At 42.8% G+C, this 13,231-nt stretch overlaps 1 protein-coding gene across 1 annotated transcript; it reads right to left on the bottom strand.

The window, feature by feature from the left end:
* Nucleotides 1-2,758: 2,758 nt before the first annotated feature.
* LOC139536102 (protein glass-like) lies at nt 2,759-4,409 on the bottom strand. Its single transcript, XM_071336261.1, has 2 exons — nt 3,791-4,409; nt 2,759-3,585 (listed from the first exon to the last, which is right to left on the bottom strand). Exons 1-2 carry the CDS (start codon nt 3,966-3,968, stop codon nt 2,831-2,833), a joined length of 933 nt encoding a protein of 310 aa, XP_071192362.1. The 5' UTR covers nt 3,969-4,409; the 3' UTR covers nt 2,759-2,830.
* Between the last annotated feature and the right edge of the window lie 8,822 nt (nt 4,410-13,231).

The following is a 13,231-nucleotide window of genomic DNA, read 5'->3' on the forward strand; positions in this document are numbered from 1 at the left end:
CTGGACACAGACCAGGTTTCCATCCAAACTTTTTATGCGAGTAAATTATATGTCGGATAAAACATGTCATGACAGGCCAGATGGAAACACATTTGTTTGGTAAACTTTCCAAATGTTGACAAAACAAAATATTCTAGACAAGGTGCGATCTTTTTGTGCCTGTAATATGTATTATGCGGCAAATGTTTGTGTCAACACTTATGTGCAAATATTTATATAGTAACCATCATATTGAAGGCGATGACATCTCCCACTACTACGTTGGAAAAGCTTGCAGTTTATTAAACTACAGATTAAATAAATTATGATGAACTTCACAGGGTGTTGAAAGTGCAAGGTGATAAACTTGATGATCCTTTCCAATAAATATAGTGGGGATTATTCTCATGACATAATCATTGATGCCTTGCTACCATTTGACAAATAAAAATAATTTCACTCGTTTGTCCATAATAATCTCATCATGTAGGCCAGGGTTACTCAACTCTTACCCTATGAGGTCCAGAGCCTGCTGGTTTTCTGTTCTACCTGATAATTAATTGCACACACCTGGTGTCACAGGTATAAATCAGTCTCTGACTAGAGGGGAACAATGAAAAAGTGCAGTGGAACTGGCTTCAATGTCCAGAGTTGAGTATAAGGGATGTAGGCTATATGTGCACTCTAACCCAGAGTTTCCCAAACTTGGTCCTGGGGCCCAACCTTGGTGTACTTTGTTGTTGTTGCTCTAGCACTACACAGCTGATTCAAATAATCGAAGCTTGATGGTGAGTTTGTTACTTGAATCAGCTGTCTAGTGCTAGGGCAAAAACCAATACCTGCAACCAGGGTGGGCCAAGACTGAATTTGGAATACTCTGGGCTAGAGTGCACGTTCAAATACCAGAGTGGGCACACTCCCTATGTAACAGTATAACTTTAGTACGTCCCCTCGCCCCGACACGGGCGCGAACCAGGGACCCTCTGCACACATCAACAACTGACACCCACGAAGCGTCGTTACCCATCGCTCCACAAAAGCCGCGGCCCTTGCAGAGCAAGGGGAAACCCTACTTAAGTCTCAGAGCAAGTGACGTAACTGATTGAAATGCTAGTAGCGCGTACCCGCTAACTAGCTAGCCATTTCAGATCCGTTACACTCACCCCCCTTTCAACCTCCTCCTTTTCCGCAGCAACCAGTGATCCGGGTCAACAGCATCAATGTAACAGTATAACTTTACGGCGTCCCCTCGCCCCGACACGGGCGCGAACCAGGGACCCTCTGCACACATCAACAACAGTCACCCACGAAGCGTCGTTACCCATCGCTCCACAAAAGCCGCAGCCCTTGCAGAGCAAGGGGAAACCCTACTTAAGTCTCAGAGCAAGTGACGTAACTGATTGAAATGCTAGTAGCGCGTACCCGCTAACTAGCTAGCCATTTCAGATCCGTTACACCTATATACAATTTTTGTGAGAAAACCATCAGTGAAAATGCGATGGAAAGCAATTTGAACTTGCATTTTTTTATTTAACCGCAATAGTTTTTTTTATGGGCACTTGGTCATCATGCACAGCCTTTTATCTGCAACAAGTCAATTTGATGGAAACACATCTCTGGTGGGAAAATATGCATATTGTTTTTATGCAGATTTTTAAATATTCGCATGAATATTGCAAGGTTGCAAATTGGATGGAAACCTAGCTACTGAGACATAAAAATGGTATCCACGAGTTCATCTGGGGAAGTAGATAAAGGGCATCATTGCCAAAATCTTGAAGTATCCCTTTAACGTTTACGGTGTTGGCTTTAGTCGGTGGACCCGGGCTGGACCAAGTCCTGGTCGGGGATACCCCCCAAATTTGCTACATTGGTGTCAGAAGTAGGATGGAAGCCTGTGGGGCCATCGGAGAGGCGTATCCACGTGAGGGACTCGGTACATAGAAGTGTGGGAACATGCTCTCCCGAAGGAATGGGTTAGTGTAGTGACCTTAACCCAACACCTATCAACCCTATTCAAGAGGTTTGGCCCACTTAGCCTAACGGTTAATGTGTTGGCTTGACAGTCGCTGGAATCGGGTTCGAGACCCGGTCGAGGCTACCACCCGAATTTGCTACAGTAATATTAATACAGTTCATGTCCATGTGTAAACCAATGCAGGAACAACATAACACATGGTCTGTGTGACTGAGCGATAAACAGTTTGATAAGATTAGCATTCCTTTAGAATCCAGATTTTATAGGATCTCTGTGATAATCTCTCTGATTCCAAATCAAAAATGTTTTAAAATACAGTTGGCTAGCAGTGCAATGTATGTTTAGGACATTTTTCGACCATGCCCTGTCCTGTGATCTCCAGGGTCCAAGATCTGAAGGGCCTTCAGATTGACGTAGCAAGTCCAAGTCAAGCAATACTAATGGCTATGAAACACCCCAATGGAAAACAGACATGTTCAAACACCACAAAATATGCAATAAAGACATTCATGTACAATAGTCACATTTTCTGTTTTAAGCAACAGTATTCATACCACAACATGAACAGAGATTAGGCCTACACTTAGGGTCCAATGAGTGCCAAGAGTGAGTCAGTACAAATATGTTTCTGAATGGATTTCATGTGTACATTGGTAAATAAGACTATAACAATTGGGGTCAATTTGGGATAATGCTATTTCAACTGCCACAGGACAAACAAACAAATGCTGTCCTGCTGAACTGAGTGGAATGGTAGGCATAATATCTCCCACCCCTATAAATAAATAGCAAGAACACTTGTTTTCAAACAAAAAACAGCAATCTTTATTATTTTTTTATTCATAGTTCGACACAAGAGAGGGTGCATCTCCCTCATAGGCCGGATAAATAGGCCCTGTGCCGATTGTGTGTTTTAAGGTGTCTGTTGACTTCGCCAGACTGGCTGAAACATTTCCCACACTCTGGACAGCTGAATGGCCTCTCTCCTGTGTGTACCCTTAGATGTGTTCTAAGTTTGGACATGTGATGAAAACTTTTCCCACAGACGTTGCACTGGTACGGCTTCTCATCAGGGTTCTTTTTCACAGTCTTCGCTGTGCATATTCTTTGCCCTCTCCTGGCACTGCTCGGTTGATTTGGCTGTGGTACCTCAAACTCAGAGGGAAGTCCATCACTGTCTATCTCATTGAAATATATACCATTTTCACTCTGAGCTTCAGCATTGTCTAGATTCATGGCATAGAAGGATTGTGGATTGCTTGGTTCGGATATTTCAAAGCCCTCTCCTTCGGGTTCTGGTTTGATTGCTTCAGTTTTGTTGGCGGGGAGAGACGGAGATTTTCCCTCTCCGACCTCCACAGTTTGAATTTGGTAAAGATTTATGGGCTGAGGCGAATCCTGATTATAGTCACTTTTCACACAGGAAGGTGTGAATATGGATTCTGTATCCGATTCCAGCCCTTGAAACTGCTCTTCCAACTGACTGGTCCTGAGCTCCTGTTCCTCTTTAAACTGTGTTGGCTCTGGGTCCTCCTGGCCCAGACTGGGGCTCCACTCTTGTTCACAGTGCTGCTGGTGCTTAGGGGAAACCTCCTCATCAGAGGCTATAAGCTGAATGGGCTGTTGTGCTAGCGAACAGAGGAAAAGGAAGATATGTAGTCAAAAATGATATGGTGGATAACAGTGCACTGTTCTGACATTCGCACATACAGTACCACCATGGAGGGGATGTTAACATTTATTTAAATTACATTTACATTTAAACGATTACATTTAAAATAAAATAATGATGAAACATTGTCACATTTCTAGGCTATCGGTCTGCAGCCTAACCTGGCGTAAACTGGAAAGCGACGTCCAGTAGCCCGCGAAGACGGTCATTCTCTGCCTTTGAACGAGTGATTTCTTCCTGGTATTCGATTAAAATATTTTCCACCTCTATAAATATTTCTTTAGCAGCTGCAGCTAATCTCTCACTTAAAAACACATTTAGCAGGTTCAACTTTGTCATTTTGTGAATAAAATACCACCGTATTGGCGTTTTAGGCAATGTTTCCAAATCGTAGTCCGATGGCTAGTAAACAGTCGAGAAACGTAGAATGCGTAGATTCTGGGTGCGTTCCAGATACACATTTTCGGCGCAAATCTGCTCATATCACAATGCGTAGTCATCTCAGGAACCACATTGATATAACAATCCTACCTGGAATGCTGCAGAATCTTATGAATAAGGGTAAAATAGGAAGGAAATGAAAACAGGAAACTCGCTCTATATGTAACATATTTGTGTTTCACTCTCTGAATGCTAATAGGCTACTCCCATATAGCTGACTTGCCTAGTTAAATTAAGGTTAAATAAAGACACTAATCCTTTGGTAAGTAGAGGGATTGAAGAAACACTGTTACAATGGCCGTGTTCGAGCGCATCAAAACAACTACTGACTGACTGATCTACAAATCATAAATAACACTCATTATTATTTGTAGATCAGTCCGTCACAATTTACCCACAATACATTGTGGTTTTGAGCCTCTCGAGCAAGGCCATTATCAGCACCTGATCAGGGAACTGTATATAATGAGATGCTTTTGTCTCCACCCTAACAATGGGAGTTGTCCCAAAGGCAGGCAGGCGGGCGACAAGCTTAGGTCCAAAATAAGCCCATAGAAACTCATGGGCTTATTTTGGCAAGAGTGAAACCTCTGGCTCGTCCTCTCTCACCTGATCCATGACTATGGGCTCGTTTGAGGGGTAAGAGAAAAGCAACCGACTGTAGATGAAAGTCGAGGAGTGAAGTCGGGGAAGGTGCATCTGCAACAGCCGAAAGTTGGACACTAGTGTGGTTTTCCAACAGCAAGGTACAGATGAACATGGCAGTGTTGCCATTGTTTATAAAAGTGTCTTTATAATGTCGAAATTAACATGTCTCTGACCCCCATATCACACACTCACAAACTAAACTCGTGTGTGTACAATCATTGAGAGAGCCTCAAATATCACATTAATTTGTTTATATCCACTGTATGAATCGCAGCAAAGTTGGTTCCTGTTTGTCATGTCTTTGGTCATGTTCAGGTGGGTCAAACAAAAACACCCTAATGATTGGTTGACAATAGAGCCTCCCACATTGCAGGCGATGGCTGAAAGATGAAGTTGGTGAAGACTAACTGCAGAAACTGGCAATCAAAACATCATGGCCTTTACAAAAATAATGTGATTAAAGTCCATGCATTCGGAAGCTGGACAAATTTTATCCCCATAATACAAAACACTTTGAAAGGCGTTACCGCCGATGGTCACCGACTTGACAAAAGGGATCTGTTCGAACACGCCCAATGGGTGGACTGATATTGCAGCCGACTTTTTAAAGGGGTCAAGTCTAGATGGGATACAGCTTTTGTCAAATTTGGTTTCAAAATTAGACTTTTTTGTGCATTTTAGCTAACCCTTTTCCTAATCTTAACCTAATTCTACAAAACCTGCTACGAAAAGTAAATTATGCCAAAAACTGTATACCTTTTAACTTTAAAAACGAGACTGACTAATCTACAAATCACCTTGCTTCATAAATAACTACTCAATGTTATTTGTAGATTAGCCAGTCAATCACGATTTACCCATGACACATCACGGTTTTGATGCCGTCGAACACGGCCATTCTCAGACGCTAGATACGTCAATTTATTTTCCATTTTTACGATAATCCCGTAGTAGCGCCCCTGTCAGCGGGATACACGGGTGTCATCCAGAAACAACCTCTCACTAAATCTTGAGGATGTTGGGGTTGTTTCTGGATAAAGCCAGCAGCCATATGGAAGACCAGAATCAGTAGAGTTCAGGAATATAATAGCTCAATGTAAGACTAGAGATCATGATGAATAAGTTCTGAAATAGATGGCTCAAATCAAATGAGTCCATTATCTCAAAATATATATTTTTTTATATTGGTCACATGCAGATGTTATTGCGGGTGTAGCGAAATGCTTGTGTTTCTAAAGTCAAACAGTGCAGTAATATCTAACAATTTCACAACAATACACACAAATCTAAAGTAAAGGAATGGAATTAAGAATATATAAATGTCGGAGACGCATAGACTAAAATACAATAGAATAGAATACAGTATATACGTATGAGATGAGTAATGCAAAATAGGTAAACATTATTAAAGTGACTAGTCTTCCATGTTTAAAGTGGCCAGTGATTTAAAGTCTTTGTATATAGGGCAGCAGCCTCTAAGGTGCTAGTGATGGCTATTTAACAGTCTGATGGCCTTGCGATAGAAGCTGTTTTTCAGTCTCTCGGTCCCAGCTTTGATGCACCTGTACTGACCTCGCCTTCTGGATGATAGCGGGCAGTGGCTCAGATGGTTGCTGTCCTTAATGATCTTTTTGACCTTGCTGTGAAATCAGGGGCTGTGGGTGTCCTTGAGGGCAGGTAGTTTTCCCCCGGTAGTTTGTCCCAATTGCGGAAGCGGGTGGTGCAGTTGCCGTACCAGGAAGTGATACAGCCTGACAGGATGCTCTCAATTGTGCATATGTAAAAGTTGGTGAGGGTTTAAGGTGCCAAGCCAAATTTCTTCAGCCTCCTGAGTGACCATCGGGTTCTTGGTCACCACCCTGACTAAAGTCCTTCTCCCCCGATTGCTCAGTTTGGAGGGGCGGCCAGCTCTAGGAAGAGTCTTGGTGGTTCCAAACTTGTTTAATTCGAGGATAATACAGTGACACCGTCGCGGCCCGTTAACAAGGACTGCGCCCCCCCCCCCCCCCCCCCTCCTTCTCTGTGGCTGACGTGAGTAAAACATTTAAACGTGTTAACCCTCGCAAGGCTTCTGGCCCAGACAGCATCCCTAACCGCGTCCTCAAAGCATGCGCAGACCAGCTGGCTGGTGTGTTTACGGACATATTCAATCGCTCCCTATCCTGGTCTGTTGTCCCCACATGCTTCATTGATCCTGTACCCAAGAAGCCAAGAGACTAGTCAAGGATCATATCACCACCTTACCTGCCACCCTAGACCCACTTCAGTTTGCATACCCCCCCCCCAACAAGTCCACAGACGACGCAATCGCCATCACACTATACACTGCCCTATCCCATCTGGACAAAAGGAATACCTATGTAAGAATGTTGTTCATTGACTACAGCTCAGCATTCAACACCATAGTACCCTCCAAGCTCATCATCAAGCTGGAGTCCCTGGGTCTCAACCCCGCCCTGTGCAATTGGGTCCTGGACTTTCTGACGGGCCGCCCCCTCAACACTGGGGCTCCACAAGGTTGTGTGCTCAGCCCCCTCCTGTACTCCCTGTTCACACACGACTGCATGGCCATGTACGCCTCCAACTCAATCATCAAGTTTGTGGGCTTGATTACCAACAACGACGAGACAATCTACAGGGAGGAGGTGAGGGCACTCGGAGAGAGATGTCAGGAAAACAACCTCTCACTCAATGTCAACAAAACAAAGGAGATGATCGTGGGGTTCAGGAAAGAGCAGAGGGAACACCCCCCTATCCACATCGAAGGGTCAGCAGTGGAGAAGGTGGAACGCTTCAAGTTCCTCGGCGTACACATCACAGACAAACTGAAATGGTTCACTCTCACAGACAGTGAAGAAGGCGCAACAGCGCCTCTTCAACCTCAGGAGGCTGAATAAATTCGGCTTGTCACACCAAACCCTGACAAACTTTTACAGATGCACAATCGAGAGCATCCTGTCGGGCTGTATCACCGCCTGGTAAACCACAAGGCTCTCCAGAGGGTGGTGCGGTCTGCATAACGCATCACCAGGGGCAAAATACCTCCCCTCCTTGACACCTACAGCACCTGATGTCACAGGAAGGCCAAAAAGATCATCAAGGACAACAACCACCAGAGCCACTGCCCGTTCACACCGCTACCATCCAGAAGGTGAGGTCAGTACAGGTGCATCAAAGCTGGGATCAAGAGACTGAAAAACAGCTATCTCAAGGACATCAGACTGTTATACAGCAATCACTAACTCAGAGATGCTGCTGCCTACATTGAGACCCAATCACTGGCCACTTTAATAAATGGATCACTTGTCACTTTAACAATGCACCCTAAATAATGCCACTTTAATAATGTTTACATATCCTACATTACTCATATCACATGTATATACTGTATTTTATACCATCTATTGCACCTTGCCTATGCCGCTCGGCCTTCGTTCATCCATATACTTACATGTACATATTCTCATTCACCACTTTAGATTTGTGTGTATTAGGCAGTTGTTGGGGAATTGTTAGATTACTTGTTAGATATTACTGCGCTGTCGGAACTAGAAGCACAAGCATTTGCTACACTCGCATTAACATCTGCTAACCATGTGTATGTGACAAATTTGATTTGATGAAACCAAGATTGAACTCTTTGGCCTGAATGCCAAGCGTCACGTCTGGAAGAAACCTGGCACCATCCCTACGGTGAAGCATGGTGGTGGTAGCATCATGCTTTGGGCATGTTTTTCAGTGGCAGGGACTGGGAGACTAGTCAGGATCGAGGGAAAGGTGAACGGAGCAAAGTACAGAGAGATGCTTGATGAGAACCTGCTCCAGAGCGCTTAGGACCTCCGACTGGGGGCGAATATTCACCCTCCAACAGGACAAGACCCTAAGCACATAGCCAAGACAATGAAGACAACACTGGAGTGGCTTTGGGACAAGTCTCTAAATGTCCTTCAGTGGCCCACCCAGAGCCTGGACTTAAACCCTATTGAACACCTGAAAATGGCTGTGCAGCAACGCTCCCCATCCAACCTGACAGAGCTTGAGAGGATCTGCAAAGAAGACTGGGAGAAACTCTCCAAATATAGATGTGCCAAGCTTGTAGCGTCATACCCAAGAACACGCTACAAGCCTTGATGACAGCTTTGTGCACTCTTGGCATTCTCTCAACCAGTTTGATGAGGTAGTCATCTGGAATGCATTTCAAGAAGACTCGAGTAAAGTGTCTGAATACTTATGTAAATGTGATATATATATATATGTGTGAACCCTTTGTCTACATTGTCTAATAATATTGAAGACAAACTATGAAATAACACATATGGAATCATGTAGTAACCAAAAAAGTGTTAAACAAATCAAATATATTTTAGATTCTTCAAAGTAGCCACCCTTTGCCTTGTTGACAGCTTTGCATACTCTTGACATTCTCTCAACCAGTTTGAGGTAGTAATCTGGAATGCATTTCAATTAACAGGTGTGCCTTGTTAAAGTTAATTTGTGGAATTTCTTTCCTTAATGCGTTTGAGCCAATCAGTTGTCCAAATTTTTGGCTATCGATTTATATCTGTGTTTTCAGCTAAAAAGGGGAAAATCTGATTTATTTGTTCTATGAATGTGAATCCGTGAGAGAATTTTGGGAAAACCTTGCAGAATACTTATTTACCTTTTTGAACACTACCCATGTTTTTGACATGAAGGATATATGTTACTATTGCAATGATAACAAGACCATTGAAAGGATTGTCAATTTTTTTATTCTTGTTGTCAAATACTTTATACACCAAACAAAAATTCCAGAATTCTATACCGAAATTACAAATATTTTTGATTGAATTTAATCTTGTTAGTATTTATCAGTATTTATGCTGCAGTAGTTTGTGTCAGGGGGCTAGGGTCAGTTTGTTATATCTGGAGTACTTCTCCTATCTTATCCAGTGTCCTGTATGAATTTAAGTATGCTCTCTCTAATTCTCTCTTTCTTTCTCTCTCTCGGAGGACCTGAGCCCTAGGACCATGCCTCAGGACTACCTGGCATGATGACTCCTTGCTGTCCCCAGTCCACCTGGCCGTGCTGCTGCTCCAGTTTCAACTGTTCTGCCTGCGGCTATGGAACCCTGACCTGTTCACCGGACGTGCTACCTGTCCCAGACCTGCTGTTTTCAACTCTCTAGAGACAGCAGGAGCGGTAGAGATACTCTCAATGATCGGCTATGAAAAGCCAACTGACATTTACTCCTGAGGTGCTGACTTGCTGCAACTACTGTGATTATTATTATTTGACCATGCTGGTAATTTATGAACATTTGAACATCTTGGCCATGTTCTGTTATAATCTCCACCCGGCACAGCCAGAAGAGGACTGGCCACCCCTCATAGCCTGGTTCCTCTCTAGGTTTCTTCCTCGGTTTTGGCCTTTATAGGGAGTTTTTCCTAGCCACCGTGCTTCTACACCTGCATTGCTTGCTGTTTGGGGTTTTAGGCTGGGTTTCTGTACAGCACTTTGAGATATCAGAAGGGCTATATAAATACATTTGATTTGATTTAAGATGTTATTCTTATTAACTAGGGATAACATCTCATTATAATGAGTCAGGAAGATGTTTTCAGAGTGGACACAATTGCACTAGAATTGTCTTCTTTTTTTTTATGTATATAAAAAAAAACGTTTTTATTTTTGTATATATTTAGTATTTTCCTGTTTATACCTGTGTTGTATTAGACATGTTTGATGTAGTGATGTAAATTGTTGATAATTTTGTATTATGAATAAAAAATAAAAAACATAAATAAAAAATGCAGAGAGAAAGTTACATACAGTGCTTAATTTGTAAATCAGGAGGTGCCGGAACAAAAAGTGAGTGTATTATTCTCATGATTACTGTAATGAAAGGGCCTGCCCTGCCCTTGTGCCCTCTCGGGCCCAATACTGTGATGAGCAAGCCACTCTCCTCTCCCCCAATGTGCTCAAGAGAAAAATGCATTCTGATGTATAACATTTTGAAATGCAGTTGTAGGAAATTCTGGAGTCCTATTTTGACAGTACAATATAGTAAACTATAGTCTAATTGTCAAGACAAAATTCATGACAATCACTGGATTAGGTTGCACGTCAAAATAGGTTGAATCATGCATTCCTGCTTGGACGTGTTAGACGTATTTTTTGAATACGTCAGTAGTCTAACTATTATAGTTCTTAATAAAGTCCTATGAATGACTTTATAAGATGTTGGTTCAGAACAAATCATGTTTAGTGGCACCAGTGAAACCAGGGGAAATTGTTAGGCTGGAGCCCTGCAATAGTAATTAACACTTAACACTTACGGTCAATGTGGCCTCAGGGCAATTTCTATTATTCTGTATGTAAATCTGTGACAGTACATAAGAGCCACTCTCAGCGAAGTGTCAGCCTCCTGGCAGAGGCACCCAGGTTTTTAGCAAAAATCTCCTGGTACTCGATAAAGTTCATGATGCCTTTGTCCTTAACAAGGGCCCCAGGACCACTGGAAGCAAAATAGCCCCATAGTACCAGGACATTTAAGCCAAAAACTTGCTTGCCTCTGCCAGGAGGCTGACATTTGCCCGCAAGTGGATCTTCCAGCAAGACAATAATCCAAAGCACACTTCAAAATCCACAAAGAAGTGGTTAATTGACCACAAAATCAATATTTTGCAACGGCCATCTCAGTCTCCGGACTTCAACCCAATTGAAAACCTGTGGTTGGAATTGAAGAGGGCAGTCCATAATCGCAGATGAAGGATAAAGTATTTTGAAAGATTATGTATGGAAAATGGTCAGAGATCCTTCCCAATGTGTTCTCCAATCTCATAAAACATTTTATAGTTGGCGGCTTGTACAGTGATGTTGGCTTGTGTGCATAGAATGCCAGGGCCGAATTCTTGTCCCAGTCTGCCCTGGAAGGAAATATCTCTGTTACCAATGACATGGAGTTAGCTAGCTCCAGTTTCAAACAGAGTTCTATAATTACCAGTTAACTAAATATTTGCATTTCATCTGTGCGGGTTAGCTAGTATACGAACGGAACTGCTCGACAATCACTCAAATGAAAATGTAAAAACTAGTCTTTGAATGTGTTTGTTACTGAGAAATGAACAGTGACGGCTGTTGAGATATGGGGCAGTGGAAAAAACAATAACAGACTATGAGGAAGAAATTTCCGCTCAAAGGAGGATCATCACCGGTCAAAAGTTTTAGAACACTTACTCATTCAAGGGTTTTTCTTCATTTTTACTATTTTCTACATTGTAGAATAATAGTGAAGACATCAAAACTATGAAATAACACATATGGAATCATCAGCCACCCTTTGCCTTGATGACAGCTTTGCACACTCATTGCATTCTCTCAACCAACTTGATGAGGTAGTCAACTTGATGAGGAATGCATTTCAATTAACAGGTGGGCCTTGTTAAAAGTTCATTTGTGGAATTTCTTTCCTTCTTAATGCGCTTGAGCCAATCAGTTGTGTTGTGACACAGTAGAGGTAGTATACAGAAGATAGCCCTATTTGGTAAAAGACCAAGTCCATATTATGGCAAGAACAGCTCAAATAAGCAAAGAGAAATGACAGTCCATCATTACTTTAAGACATGAAGGTTAGTCAATGCAGAAAATTTTAAGAACTTTGAAAGTTTCTTCGGGTGCAGTCGCAGCGCTACATCAAGCGCTATGATGAAACTGGTTCTCATGATGACCGCCACAGGAATGGAAGACCCAGTTGCCTCTGCTGCAGAGGATACGTTCATTAGAGTTACCAGCCTCAGAAATTGCAGCCCAAATAAATGCTTCACAGAGTTCAAGTAACAGACACATCTCAACATCAACTGTTCAGAGGAGACTGTGTGAATGAGGCCTTCATGGTCGAATTTCTGCAATGAAACCACTACTAAAGGACACCAATAAGAAGAAGAGACATGCTTGGGCCAAGAAACATGAGCAATGGACATTAGACCAGTGGAAAATTGTCCTTTGGTCTGGAGTCCAAATTGGAGATTTTTGGTTCCAACCGCCGTGTCTTTGTGAGACGCAGTGTGGGTGAATTGATGGTCTCTGCATGTGTATTTCCCACGGTAAAGCATGGAGGAGGAGGTGTTATGGTGTGGGGGTGCTTTGCTGGTGACACAGTCAGTGATTTATTTAGAATTCAAGGCACACTTAACCAGCATGGCTACCACAGCATTCTGCAGCGATACGCCATCCCATCTGGTTTGCGCTTAGTTCCACTATCATTTGTTTTTCAACAGCACAATGACACAACACACCTCCAGGCTGTGTAAGGGCTATTTTACCAAGAAGGAGAGTGATGGAATGCTGCAGCAGATGACCTGGCCTCCACAATCCCCCGACCTCAACCCAATTGAGATGGTTTGGGATGAGTCGGTCCACAGAGTGAAGGAAAAGCAGCCAACAAGTGTGCAGCCTATGTGAGAACTCCTTCAAGACTGTTGGAAAAGCATTCCAGGTGAAGCTGGTTGAGAGAATGCCAAGAGTGTGCAAA

Source organism: Salvelinus alpinus, chromosome 12 (assembly GCF_045679555.1).
Source record: "Salvelinus alpinus chromosome 12, SLU_Salpinus.1, whole genome shotgun sequence".
Classification (NCBI taxonomy): Eukaryota; Metazoa; Chordata; class Actinopteri; order Salmoniformes; family Salmonidae; genus Salvelinus; species Salvelinus alpinus.